This window comes from Motacilla alba, chromosome 1 (assembly GCF_015832195.1).
Source record: "Motacilla alba alba isolate MOTALB_02 chromosome 1, Motacilla_alba_V1.0_pri, whole genome shotgun sequence".
Lineage (NCBI taxonomy): Eukaryota > Metazoa > Chordata > Aves > Passeriformes > Motacillidae > Motacilla > Motacilla alba.
The window spans coordinates 114,354,510-114,367,422 of record NC_052016.1 but is presented as its reverse complement, the minus strand read 5'-3'; the positions used below and the strand labels follow the sequence as shown (position 1 = coordinate 114,367,422).

At 36.7% G+C, this 12,913-nt stretch overlaps 1 protein-coding gene across 10 annotated transcripts in view; it reads left to right on the top strand.

Annotated features, from left to right (window-relative positions):
- The window catches only part of DMD (dystrophin), a 1,161,005-nt gene that overhangs the window by 586,487 nt on the left and 561,605 nt on the right, over positions 1-12,913 (top strand). For all 10 annotated transcript variants that reach the window (XM_038157590.1, XM_038157575.1, XM_038157541.1 and 7 more), the window contains one exon: positions 1,332-1,504. In XM_038157590.1, coding sequence (XP_038013518.1) covers positions 1,332-1,504 — 173 coding nt within the window. The remainder of the gene's footprint in view (positions 1-1,331; positions 1,505-12,913) is intronic.

Genomic DNA, 12,913 nt, shown 5'->3' with positions numbered 1-12,913 from the left:
CCACTAATTTTAAACATTAAGAGATGTGTCACTCACCAATTCTGAGGTGCTTAGATACATTTCACCTATTTTTAATATTTAGAAAATTGATTTATTTGGTTGAAAAAGAGTAAAATGTAAATATACATAGGCACATATATTAATCCTAATTTGGTTACTCAAACATATTGAACACAAGAAGTGCCTTCTTGTGTGTCTCAGATGAGCTGATATTCACACCTACTGAAAAGAGGGCCACTTCACTTGGGTGCTTGAGTGTGTCCTGGCAGCTTATAAGATTTCAATTACATTTTCTCCATTCTTTGAATGAGCAATTTTTATGTCAGGGATGAGGTTTTGTGCAGATGTGCTTCCTCTATATTAATGGGATATTCTTTGAATGTGCAATTTTTAAGTCAGGGATGAGGTTTTGTGCAGATGTGCTTCCTCTATATTAATGGGATATATCTTGCAGTATTTAGAGGCATTTTATGTTTTTGTCATCTGATATTTCTTATATTCAGATTAGTAACATTGAATATCTGAATTATCCAGGCCCTGAGTGTGTAAAACAATGATTTAGGTAGACCTGAGTAAGGAACATAGAATGTGAGACATTCTTCTGGGAAAGTCAGATGAGGTTTGTTGAGTAATGACACAGACCCAGCCAGCTTTCCCTCCACATGATAGATTGCTGACAAGGAGGAAACGTTCCTTATTGTGACTCATTCCAGAGACAAGACATCTACCGTTCCCTTTTGATTTATAAATATTCATTTAGTCTGCTAAATGTAAGTCACGTTTCTCAAGACCTGAACATTCAAATTATTATTCATATGGGGAACGTTATGAAATGTACTTTTCCCCCCCAGCCCCCAACAAATAGCATATTATAGTGCTAGAGCTTTGGGAACCCTGGGAACCCAGAGTATTTTTTCTTTGGTTTTGCAGGGTAGTTTTGTATGCAATAATTTCAATGCATTGCCTTTGCATTTACGTGAGGACTTCAAGTCCTATATTTTACAAAGTAGTAAACAGAGTGTAATAACTTTAATTAGTTAAAAAATTATAACCAATTTTGTCCGGTCAGGAGATGTAAACACTGACATGCAGAACTTTTGAACAAATAGCACTTTGTTTACCCTCCAACCATCAACTTCCTCAGATCTATTTAGTTCAGTCTTCAAGAAAGGATGGACATTCAATTATTATACCAGGTCACTGTAAAATTACTCTTATTATCAATGTTATGGGTTAATTAGCATTTTGTACCAATTTCTTCTTTTTTATAAACAATTACTTGTTATTTTTAAAAACAATATTTTGTTTTTATTTTTTTTTTGATATTACAGAGCATAAAGGATAGCCTGGGGAGACTGCAAGGTCATGTAGAAATTATTAACAACAAGAAGACACCTGCTTTGAAAAATGTCACACCAAAGGAAGCAGCAAATATACAAGAAAAGCTGACTCAACTTAATTTGGAATGGGAGAAAGTTAACAAGATGTACAGGGACCGACAAGCGTAAGTGGCTTTTAAAGCTTACTCTTTCTGATGGCTTTCTTCAGTATTTGGCCTATTGTTGATGGTTAGTTTTTTGCTTCTTTTTGTCACAAATAACACTTTCTTCTAACTAAGTGTAGAACATCTATATAGAAATGTTCTTTTAAAACTGAAAATATGAAAATATTTTGACCAGCTATCGCTTGCATTGACCCATTGAACTGGTAATGATACATGAATTGCCATGATTTATGGGATATACCCTTTTTCCAGCATGAGTACTTAACAGTTAGCAAATAACTTTGCCTTAGATTGAAAAGTCATAGTTTCAAGCATTTATTGAATTACCACAGAAAAGTCCTTGACAGTTCTTCTGAGAATGAACGACATTAATCTGATAATGAAAATCATTTTGTGTATATCAATAGCTCCATTCATTGAAACTTTGCATTCATAGGAATTCTACAAAACTGGCTCTCCAGTCAATGCTGAAAACTTGACATTAAAAGTTTTGTTTGCTATGCCACCTCAAAGACAATAGGTTGATATTTCATAGATTATCACTTTTTGCACTACATATATGTTTTGAAATATCATTTATCTAAGAAAATGTTGCTAAAAACTTTGCCATTATTATTAAAAATAGCTTTATGTGCAAATTATTACATTAATAATTTGTACAATAATGTAACAATAATGATAGAATGAGACATGATTCTAAATGTGTAAGCAGTTACTGGAAGAAAAAAAATACTTCATGTGGGTTTAGCCTGTACCGACTTTGCTCTACAATCCAATCCTTGGTAACTTCTATGTTTGCTTTGTTTAGAAATATTGGTAAACAGCTGTCACTCTGCAGATTCCTAGAGACATTATTTCTACTGTCAGCCAGTCACTAGCTTTGATTTTAGATTGCTGGAGAGAGAAGAGAGTAAAGCTTAAAAAAATAATAATCGGAGATATAAATAGTAAAAAACCTAAGTCAGCAATCTTTGTGGCACCTCTGCTTTGTCTCAACATTTAAAGTGTAAGAAACTGAGACAGATTTATAATATGGTGAAGTTTATAAATTCTTCTTCTTTGCCTGTTGTTTTGTTGGTTTTGGTTTTTTCAAATAGCAAGTCCTGCTCTGACGTGGTAAGAAAATTCCTTCTAAGTCATTTTGCCATGTACAAAAATGAAAGATAAGTTAAGAAAAAGAGTTGAAGAAAATCTGCTTGCACAGATAATAAGACCAGGAGATATTTGGTGTTGAGCTTTTCCCAGAGACTGGCTTTGCCCAAAGTCTTACTGGTTTAGTACACCAAGCTGAGAAACCTTTGGAATCTCCTTTCCCTAGAGACTGGCTTTGCCCAGCCTGTTGCTGTTAGTAGACCAATCTTTGAGAAACCTTTAGAATCTCGTCATATGCATTTTCTGCCACTTCTGCATAGCAATTTTAGTCAGTTGAAAGCTTGGACTATGACCACTGACACTCAATTATTCGTTATTTAGGCTGTAGTGGTATTTAGCCAGCAGCAGAAGTCTTGTGAGGTGGAATGAATTAGTGTTTGTCGAGTATTTTGAGGTCATCAGATGAAGGCAGTGGAGAACTGTAAAGTATGATTACTGTCTAGCTGGCCTTTGCCTGGGGCACTTACCCTGTGTCAGTAGGTTGGACAGCAGCTCAAGGTGATGATAAGCTTGACTGCTCTCTGATTCACACACCTTTATTTTTGTTTTTAATATTTTGGGTTTGTTGTCAGCCTTAAAGAAGTTTTTTTTTTTGAACTCTAGATGATCCCTATAGCTTCTGCTGTTCTTTGAGGGGCATTTGGACTGCACACAAATCCAAAGGATGAGGTGAAGGAAGACAATATGGCCTTTAGCATTTTACTTCTAGCAGTTTGTGTCTGTAAGGGGTGAAAGTGTCAGTGTAACTCTGCCCTGGAGACATGGATGAAGCTGTGTTTAGGAGCTATGCTGTTGATAATGACGCTAAAGGACAGGTTTGGAATTATTATTGGAGCTGTCTTGCTTTCAAGGGAGTGTGTCTAAGTGAATGTGAGTATTCCATGTTTGAAAGGTACCAGGAGCAAATATACTGGAACTATGTTTCATCTCTGAATATTGGTTTTATGAAATCAAAGGCTTGTAATAGCATGTAAATTATTATTTTTATAAATGAAAAGTCAACGATTACCATGACCGATGGAAGAACAAAGCAACTTTCCTTACCACTGTAGTTACTAGCAGAGAGCTTACTCTAAATCTTATAGAAGACATCAGAAACCTTCCTGTTGTATTTTTTTGTGTGAAATTGGTTTCCTTGAAGTCCTGATTCATATCTAGATACTTTGTAATTAACTCTAGAATGAGTTCCTTTTAATTAGAAATCAAAATAGATTTTCAGTTCTTTTATAGCACAGCCTGCACCAGTTTGACAGAAATACACTATGAATGGTGAGCACTCAAATAGCTTTACAAGTGCAGTTCTTCTGCAGTTTTTGAAAACCTTATTTCACACTGTTTCTTTGTCATGTTGCCTGTATTTAAATAAGAGTTCATATTCTACTTAGTGTCATATAATAGACAATATTTTACTGGGAAAAAAAAAAAAAAAGCAAAAATGCTGTGGTCATCCTAGAGCACCCTTCCAGTGGCTTTAGAAACCTAGGACAAATGCAAATTTCTTATTCTTTCCCAAAAACAGTGAACCACTAATCTTCACTTACTATTTTTTTAAGTCAAGCCTGTATCTAAACATGGTTCTTTGATAGGAGTGACTTTCTTTTCTGTTCCAGGTAATTTCAGAACACGGTAACTCATTGTGTTCCCAACACATAAATGGGAGTGCCATCATCTTACACCAAGTGGAATTTGTTTCCTTGGTTTCAGTTTTATGAGTGCAAAACAAACTCCAGGAAACAGCAGCGGCCTGATTTGTCTTTTGTGAGCTAAAGAGCGATTGATGATTTAATTTATAACTTCAGCCTTTGCTTGATACGAAATTTTTATGTTATCTTTCCAATAGTTGTATTAAGATAATAGAATCTGAATTTTGAAAGGTAAGGTTTCAGTGCCAGTGAGAGTAACCCCTCAGATTCTTCCTGTCCTTGTACCAAAATTTCACAATAGTTTTCCTTCTTTCCAGCAGTCTTAAATACTGGGTTTTTTTGGTATGAATCATGATTATTTAGGAAGTGACACTAACACCAGGTCCCTATATAGCAATTAAATGAAACCATATAATTTTTAAATGAGAACATATAATTTTTGGGGAAAAAAACACAATAGAAAGTAGACTTTTAAATCCCTGTCTTATATAACTTTTTATCCTATCAGCATGCCACTTGTAAAAGATCTTGTTTGTTTTTTCAGGATATCATCTTCCCATGATATTTATGCCTAAGTCTTTCTTCTGGAAACAAGCACTCCCTAAAATTAAGGGAGCACTGAAACTGTCATAAATCACTGAATCAATGAAGTGCAACAAAGTTTTCCAGAATAGATGTTAATTTAAAATATTTCTGTAGGAATTGCAGATGAGAGTGTTTAAAAAAAAAAAAAAAAAAAGAAAAGAAAAGAAGAAGATACACAAGGCAGAAAAAGTTAGAAAAATACTTAAATTAATATAATTCAATAGCAAAATACTGAATTGCCAGGCAGCTAATTTTTGCCTTTTTCATGTCTTATTTAGGAATTATCTTTCAGGGCCTACATTACTGACTATATTAATGCACATCTAATTCATCTCAAATCCACTATAAATTAAAAGTTGTGAGAGAATGTGGAGAAGTTGATATCAGATATCTTTAGAAAATGCTTCTAGATAATCCTGAAAAGTAGAAAAAAGTGAGATGCCAATTTTTTATAAGAAAAGATAGCAAATCCATAATAAGGATAATAAAAATACATTGAGGCTGTATGAAATTCACAGACATCTAGCAATTTTTATAGTAATAGGAGTAAACTATAAAAAAATAGGTTTATACTAAGAATTAGTTTCATTTTTGGATAACAGTACAACAGTTCAGCTTTTTCTGAATAACCTTGAATTAGCTGTTGATTAGCTTGGTAATGGTGAAGGAAAAACATTTATTGTGCATAAATAATTGATTCATTGTCAGAGAAATAATATTTTATGGTAATATTTCTAAGTAATAGTAGCAGATGTCATAATCCCTTACTGATACATTCTGTTGGGTTGAGACCTAATCCAATCCATGGATCAAGATTTTAGAAAAAAGAAATGAAATACATTAATTTTTCAAATGTAGGTATATGCCTATGTTCTGAATTACTGCAGAACCAGCCAGCCTTGAGGACATTCCTCTCAATGGCATCTGAATCAGATTCAGCTTCTGTGCTCTTCTTGCTTAGTAGAATTTATAGAGGTACAGTATTAAGAGATGTGCGTTCAGCCCAAGTGATGCATTAAGAGTAAAGTTATCTTTTCATAGCATGAGATATTTTCTTGGAGAAGTGTTTATTAGCAACTGACAAGTGCAAACCCTGATGTTAGAATACTGAGGAAATTATTTTGTTGGGTACAGATTTCCAGAAGCAATTAGGTACCTCAACCCTTCTTTCATGGCCTCCACCTCTTACTTCAGAGTGGTCCAACTCCCTCATTCATCCCGTGCCAATCTTGTACAGATTTCTCATTAACATTCCACTATAACACCATGCTTAGCCCTGAATCCCTTTGTGCCTGTTCATTTTAAAACTATTTAGCCTTTCAAAGAATCCAAACTGAAACCCAAAGATAAAAGGGGCACATTTAGAACTTTTAAGAAAATAGGTTTGTAGCCTTATCTTTCTTAAGGAACATCATACACTTAAGGAGTGCCGTATCTACCTGAAGGAACATCAAAATAGAATTATTGTAGGTGATTCTTTAATTTTATTTAGATATACTAGGGGGCTGTTTAGGCTATTTATGTTTTCCTTCCCAGAGTTTCTCAGTTTCTTCAATTTCTATCTGAGGCACTAACAGGGCTCTGTAAATGTGAAGTCATTGAAGATGTGAGCCATGTGACCTACCTGTAGCTATCCAAGTTTTAGCTCCCTGTTTTACAGCTCTTGCCTGTGTTCTCTCTCAATTCAATACTGCCAGGCAATACTTTCACAGGTAACCACTGCATTTTTATATACTGTGAGTCTCTGACTCTTCAGGGAGACCAGACAAGATAAGGCCAGAGACATTACTTTTGAACAGATAAAATTTGGAGAGATTAATCTTAAGCTAGAAAGTGTAACAAAACAATGCCGTTTAATTTATATCTAAATGTATTGTTATGTATCTCTTTCACCAAGCCCAGTCAGCATTTCTTTGTACTTTCTTTAATTCTGACAAAGTGAATGACAAAAATGAGTGTTAGCTGGCTATGTTTCAGTACTGGGAGAAAAGCAACTAGTGGAAGGCATAGGTATTTTAAGAGAAAGTGAGAAATAGTGGCTGTTCTCTTGTGAAAAAATGTCTGCTCACATATTTCTGTTGAGGTTGTAAGTCTTGTTGTTACAATTACCCTTGGCTCAGGATTCAAGGTGAAAGTGAAAACCAGAACAGATTAGTTCATCCCCAATGAGAGAAGAAAATTACTTCCTTTCTAATGTTAATCTCAGAATAGTTACCATGCCTTAGCTACATGCAGGGTAGAGGTTTTTTTCCTTCCTTTCTTTCACAGTGACTCAAATTGTTCATTTAGATTTTGAAAAGGGCAGCTTATAATGCTTGACTCTTACAGCCAACATTAGTTGTTAATTTATTTCCGTATCCTGCTTACTGAACAAAAATGCATTCCATAGCAGTTGCTATTAAATCAAATTTTTGCAACAAATTTGCCACTTGATTTACCCCCATAATATTGCACCATCAAGGTAATATATTGGTAAGTTTCACTGGTTACTTAATTGCTAGCAAATAATTATAAAATAATTATAAAAAGCATTATATTATATGTAATATAACATATAAATGTTTTATTGTAGACAATCTAGATAGGGCTTTCTGTCAGTGTTTATAATGTAAAGGAACCCAAAATATATATAAATATTTGTGTGGCCTAGTTTATAACTAAAAAGATTAAATTTTTCACAAAGCTGGAAAATATTTTTACCTTATATATGGCCATTAAAATGTCTCTTTTCATGGGCCACTATATATAAGATCATCTTCTAAATGGAACTGCTATAAATGAAATCTAAAATTATTTGTTAAACTTTAATAACAAATTTGAGGCAGGATAAGGAATAACACTGCAGCTTTTGGGAAAAGAGTTGTGTTTATTAAATCACTGTCATAGTGTAATTAAAGAGTTTAAAACAGGAAAATGTTATGGGAATTGAAGGTGCCTGTATTGTACAATGAGGTGAAAATAACTAATTCAGAATTTCTTTTAATAAGTAGGGGAGATAATCTTGCATGTGTTTGTGCTGTGAAAGTGTTCCAGCTGAAAAAGAATCTTGTGTGTTTTAAAATCACCAGCCCTCAAGGCTGACAATTAGCATAACTTAGCATAACTTTACTGTAAAATGCTCAGTGACAAAACTGCGCCACATTCATACAGGAATTATTGTAGAGCCTTTTTCTGCTGTACAAACAAAGATTTTCGCTGAAACGTCTGGGAGATGTTATGGTTTAGTGATGAATACGTGGGCTGTAGAACTATGGGAATGCAAATACGTATGAATTGCAGGCAGAAGCAAATAGACTCTGAGGCATCTGGATGTGAACTGACGTGGGCCTTCATGTCAGATACACAAAAAAACATGGCATCGTGGGCAGTGTCATAGGCTGTGAGAAACAGCTGGAGTGAAGGGTGTTCTTGCTTTAGGGACAATGCTGTGTTAGTGCATCTCTGTAACTCTCCAGATAGTCCTGATTTATAGCCCACCATCCCAAAGCACAGGCAGAGCTCGTTCATGCTTAGTTGCATCCATCCATGTAGATATAGCCTAAGAGGATATCCTCAGGTCCAAAACTTTATTTGCAGTGACTTCTATTACCTTCTGTAAGTGTTGACAAATTTCACTGTTGGTATTGAATCACTGCATTGTGCTGTGCCAGAATTTTTTAGCTGGATGAATATTCAGCTGGATCAGCTGTGCACTGGATGAAGGATGAGGCTGCAGGAACTGCCATGAGGTCCAATGCATATTGGATGTGCTAAGGTGAGCTCCTTTGCAGAATTCCCTTGAAGCTTTTTAAGGAATTGCTGCTCTCTAGTTGCCATGGTGCAGTGCTCACGTTCCTGTGAGTACCTCCCGGGAAAGCATTTTTGGCAGTAGAGGGAGCCTAGTCTTTTAACATCTGTAGCTGAAGTCAGAAGTTACAGTTTTCTGTTTTATACAATTTTCATCACCATTCTCACCTCTCAGTACATGTTGTTGCTATCATCTAATAAATATAATTTTCACTTGCGTCCTCCAAGGCATTTTGAAAGGAAGTTTTTTCTTTTATTACGTGTATTACATAAACCCCTATGTGCCAAAGAGAGAAAGAAGACACGCGTTAAGTTTGGAGTAGAGAGCAGCAAGTTTCGTGTGCTAACATAGACCTTGGCACTAACAGATTTGAGTTTACAAGCTTCAGCCTGGTGACCTTCAGTAATTCACTGGGGGTGGTCAGCTTTGAAATTTTCTTTTCTTTATGGGCAAGTCAGTGTTTGAGGTGATTTTGGTGAAAGCTAGTCAATATTTCTGGCGTGATCCAAAACGTTGTAGCTATGGAACTGACAAAAACTGTTTACTTTGTCTAGTTCTTATAGCACTAGATATACTGCACATTAATAGAGTAGTTTCTGCTCCCTAAAACTTTGACCTTTGAGATTAATTTAGACTTTTATTTATTTATTTTTATTTGTCACTGGAATTATAAGAATTGTTTATCATAGAAAAAAAGTTTCCTCCTTAACTTGAAGCAGAGTATTGCAGGGATGTTTTGTAAAAGTAGGCATAACATCAGGTTTTTTTTTACTGTTATTTTGAGGGGACTGTGGCATCCCATCATTAACAGGATGAGAGTACCCTAGATTTATAGAAGCCCTTTTCAAAAAACAAGAGTCAGATGGGCCATAAACACTTACAAAGTTTTATTACTAAATTATACACATGATGGAAATCTGTATAAGTGTTACAGTATAAGTAAACAGCGGTGGATTTTGACTCAGGTCAGGTGGAAGAGAAGGGAGAGAGAGAAAAGAGAGGGAGAGAGAGGAAAAAAAGAGAGAAAGGGCCTCTGGGATCCAGCTGATGGGGCAAGCACCGCCCAGACTTTGTGGAGGCACCTTTTTAAAACTAAAAGTTTTTCCACCCTGGAGCTCAGTTTCTTGATTTTTATGTAAATTAGTTATCATCTTCAGTTTGTTCTTCTGGATCTCTCTGAAAATAGGTCAGAGAGTTTGTGGGGGATTTTAGGAGTCTTGATCGGGGAGTAAAGACTACTGGGCTGGCTTTGGCCAACAGTCCATGCCCCCTCCTCGATCTCACTCCTGTACTTGCCCTGTACTTGACCTGTTCTTAGCTCCAGGAGCCAGAATAAGGACAATTGTCCCATGAAAGTACTGCCCTGTGCCTGGCCCCTTCTTCAGCCACATGCTGTTCTTTCTCACAGGGTGCTCTCACCAACAGCCCTTGGTTTGGCCCTTGCTCAGGCCTTCAGGCTGTGTTTGAGACATGCTTAACCCCTTATCTTCTGGGCTTCTGCAGGGGACTGTGCCATAAATGCATTGCAAGTAGTTTTTTCCAATGTTATATTAATTGCTTCTTCCTGGAATATACAGTTTCTTCTGGCTTAGACTTTCATTATTTCACCCGATTGGTAATTTTAAGAGTCTAGTTGATTTTCTAGCAAAAGAGAGATTAATTCTTAGCGTAAGGTCGAAGATTTTCTTCCAGCAGTTACACTAAAATAAAATGAGTGACAATTATTTTGCTGTGCTCCTATATCATTAAGGCTGATATCACTCAGGAAAATTTGGTTTAGTAATAACTCCATTAAGACCTTGAGGCAATTCTCTATCTATTAGGGCTACATGAGGATAAAACTGTAAGATTGTGCAGCCTCAATTCTAGTCAGATTATCTGATTTACTCTTTCTGTCCACAAGTCTTGTATGACAGCAAGAAAATTAAAAAGAGGTGGGTGCCAAGGCTGAAAGACAATAAACCAAAAAATTCAGACATAATTCCCATAGAATACCAAGCATACCTGTATTTTGCATCTGTGCATGCATTAGCTGCATGGCTGGAATACAGTTGCCAATCTAAATGGAGCTCAGGGACCCTCTGCTTGTCTTTTTGGAGTGTTAAAACTAGTAAAAATGTTATTTCTCCTCTCCAGCAACCAATTTTTCAAAATCCTATAACAGCACAATTACCTCTGAGACTTTCTTCTCAGATTTGGCTGAAATTGGCTAAAAGGCTAAAAAATTTAATTTTGGAAATGAATGATGGACAACATAACCACTGAAGTTTCATTTCCTTAGGTTTTATGAGCTTAGCCTGTTAGTCAAAAAAAAATCACTAGAATCCCTTTTAGCAACTTATCTCTGTGTGATTGCACCTTGTTGCCATATTTTCCCTTTTTCCTGAGCTGTGTGAGGTCTAGCTGTGGTGGCTTAGAGAGTTTTCATTTCCTTAATTAGTGTCATAGAATCACAGAATAATTCCAGTCAGAAGGACTGCCAAGGATTCTCCCAGTCTAACATTCTGCACAAAACATGGCCAACACTGGTAGACCAGGTTACTTTAGCCAGACAGGTCTTGAAGACCTTCAACAACAGAGACTGACCAGCTTCTTGGCAACCTGTTCCAGCTTGACTGTCCTCATGGTGCAATTTTCCCTTATATCCTCATTTGCTTTTATGCCTGTTGTCTTTCATCCTCACACTAAGCATCCCTCTGAAGAGCCTGACTGAAACTCTTTAGTGACCTCCCCACAGAGCAAGGGCCCCAGCCCCATGACTTCGTGGTGCTGTCCTGCTGAATTCACTCTGGTTCATCAAGGTCCTGTTCTGACCAGTGCAAAACTGGACGCTGTGTTCTAGATGTGGCCCAATGAGACCTGAGGGAGGAAGGGTAGTCTTTTCTCTCTGTCTGCTGGCTGTGCTGCTGCCAACGCAGCCCAGGATATATTTGGTTGTTTTGGCTAACAAGGCACACTGCTGGCTCATGTCCCACTTGCTGCCCACAGTACCCCAGATCCTTTTTTGCAAAGCCACTTCTGAGCTAATCAATTTCCAAACTGTATTCTTGCAAAGTGTTGGACTTCTCAGGTGCTGGACTTTGGATTCCTTGATTAATTCATTGGGGCTTCTGTTGGCCCAGCCCTATCTAGCTCCCTCTGAATGGCAGCTCTGTGACTAAGCACGTTGACTTTTCCACCTCTGATCTAATCCTGATGGGGGATGGAGGACTTTAGAACAACCCTCCCGGGGTTGTTAGCAGATGAGGTATTAGATATGAGCAGGCAACATGCACTTGCAGCCCAGAAAGCCAGTGGCATCATGGACTGCAAAGCTTTTGCTGTCTCAGTGTCCTGGGGTGCAGCCTGGCTGGGGGAAAAGACTTGTAGGGTTTGAGTTCTGTGACATAATTCTTGACTTGCCCTTATCTACTTCTAGGATTTCACCTTTTTCAATCGTGTCTGTAAGCACGAAGGGCAGGGGGATCCTGCTGGTGCTCCTCCTTTCTTATAGGTTCATTATATTTTTCAGACTTTATGCAATTTTATTCTTTTAGAACTCTGATGTCATACTCATGAAGAAAATGCATAATGCTTGTTTGAATGGTAGGGGGTACTTCATCTGGTGGAAAATCCTGCAAAGAAATCAGGACCTTCTGATACAAGTATTCTCCTTTTAAGATGTCTAAAGCCTCATGCATTCATCAGTAAGATTTCCTGCAGTCTCTCTCTAGAATCTGCTTGATACAGTCCTCTGGAATATGTTAATAATCAGAGGTTATTGTTCTGTGGTCCTGCAGTGTCTGTCCATCTTATCTAGGAAAGGACTTGGATTTCTTGGACTTTTAAATGTTTCTCAACAAACCAGAAACTGTGAATATACTTTCTAACTATGCAGATTTCCAGAAATGTCTTCTAAGTCTTACACTTCATCATTTTACCCACAGTGTTTCTTTCAAATGTTCAAACTCTTCTTTATTGTCGGTTCTAGTTAATAAAATTCCAAAAGTGATAGTGTTTGATTTTCCTTTATCACTACTAAACAAAGAGCTTCTTTCCACCATTTTTGTTAGCTATTATTGTAAAGTGCTATGTCTGTCTCCAAAACTGTTTTTCCTGGCCATAAATTTGCCTTCTTAAGTCTAAAGTGTTGCTGTTGATTGAATCCTCTGTGCATTTGTCTTTGTGTGTGTAGTTGCATGCATGTATGAAAGTGCTTTTAGCCGCTCCATTCTAATTTTGCTCTCAGGTTGAGAGACGTTG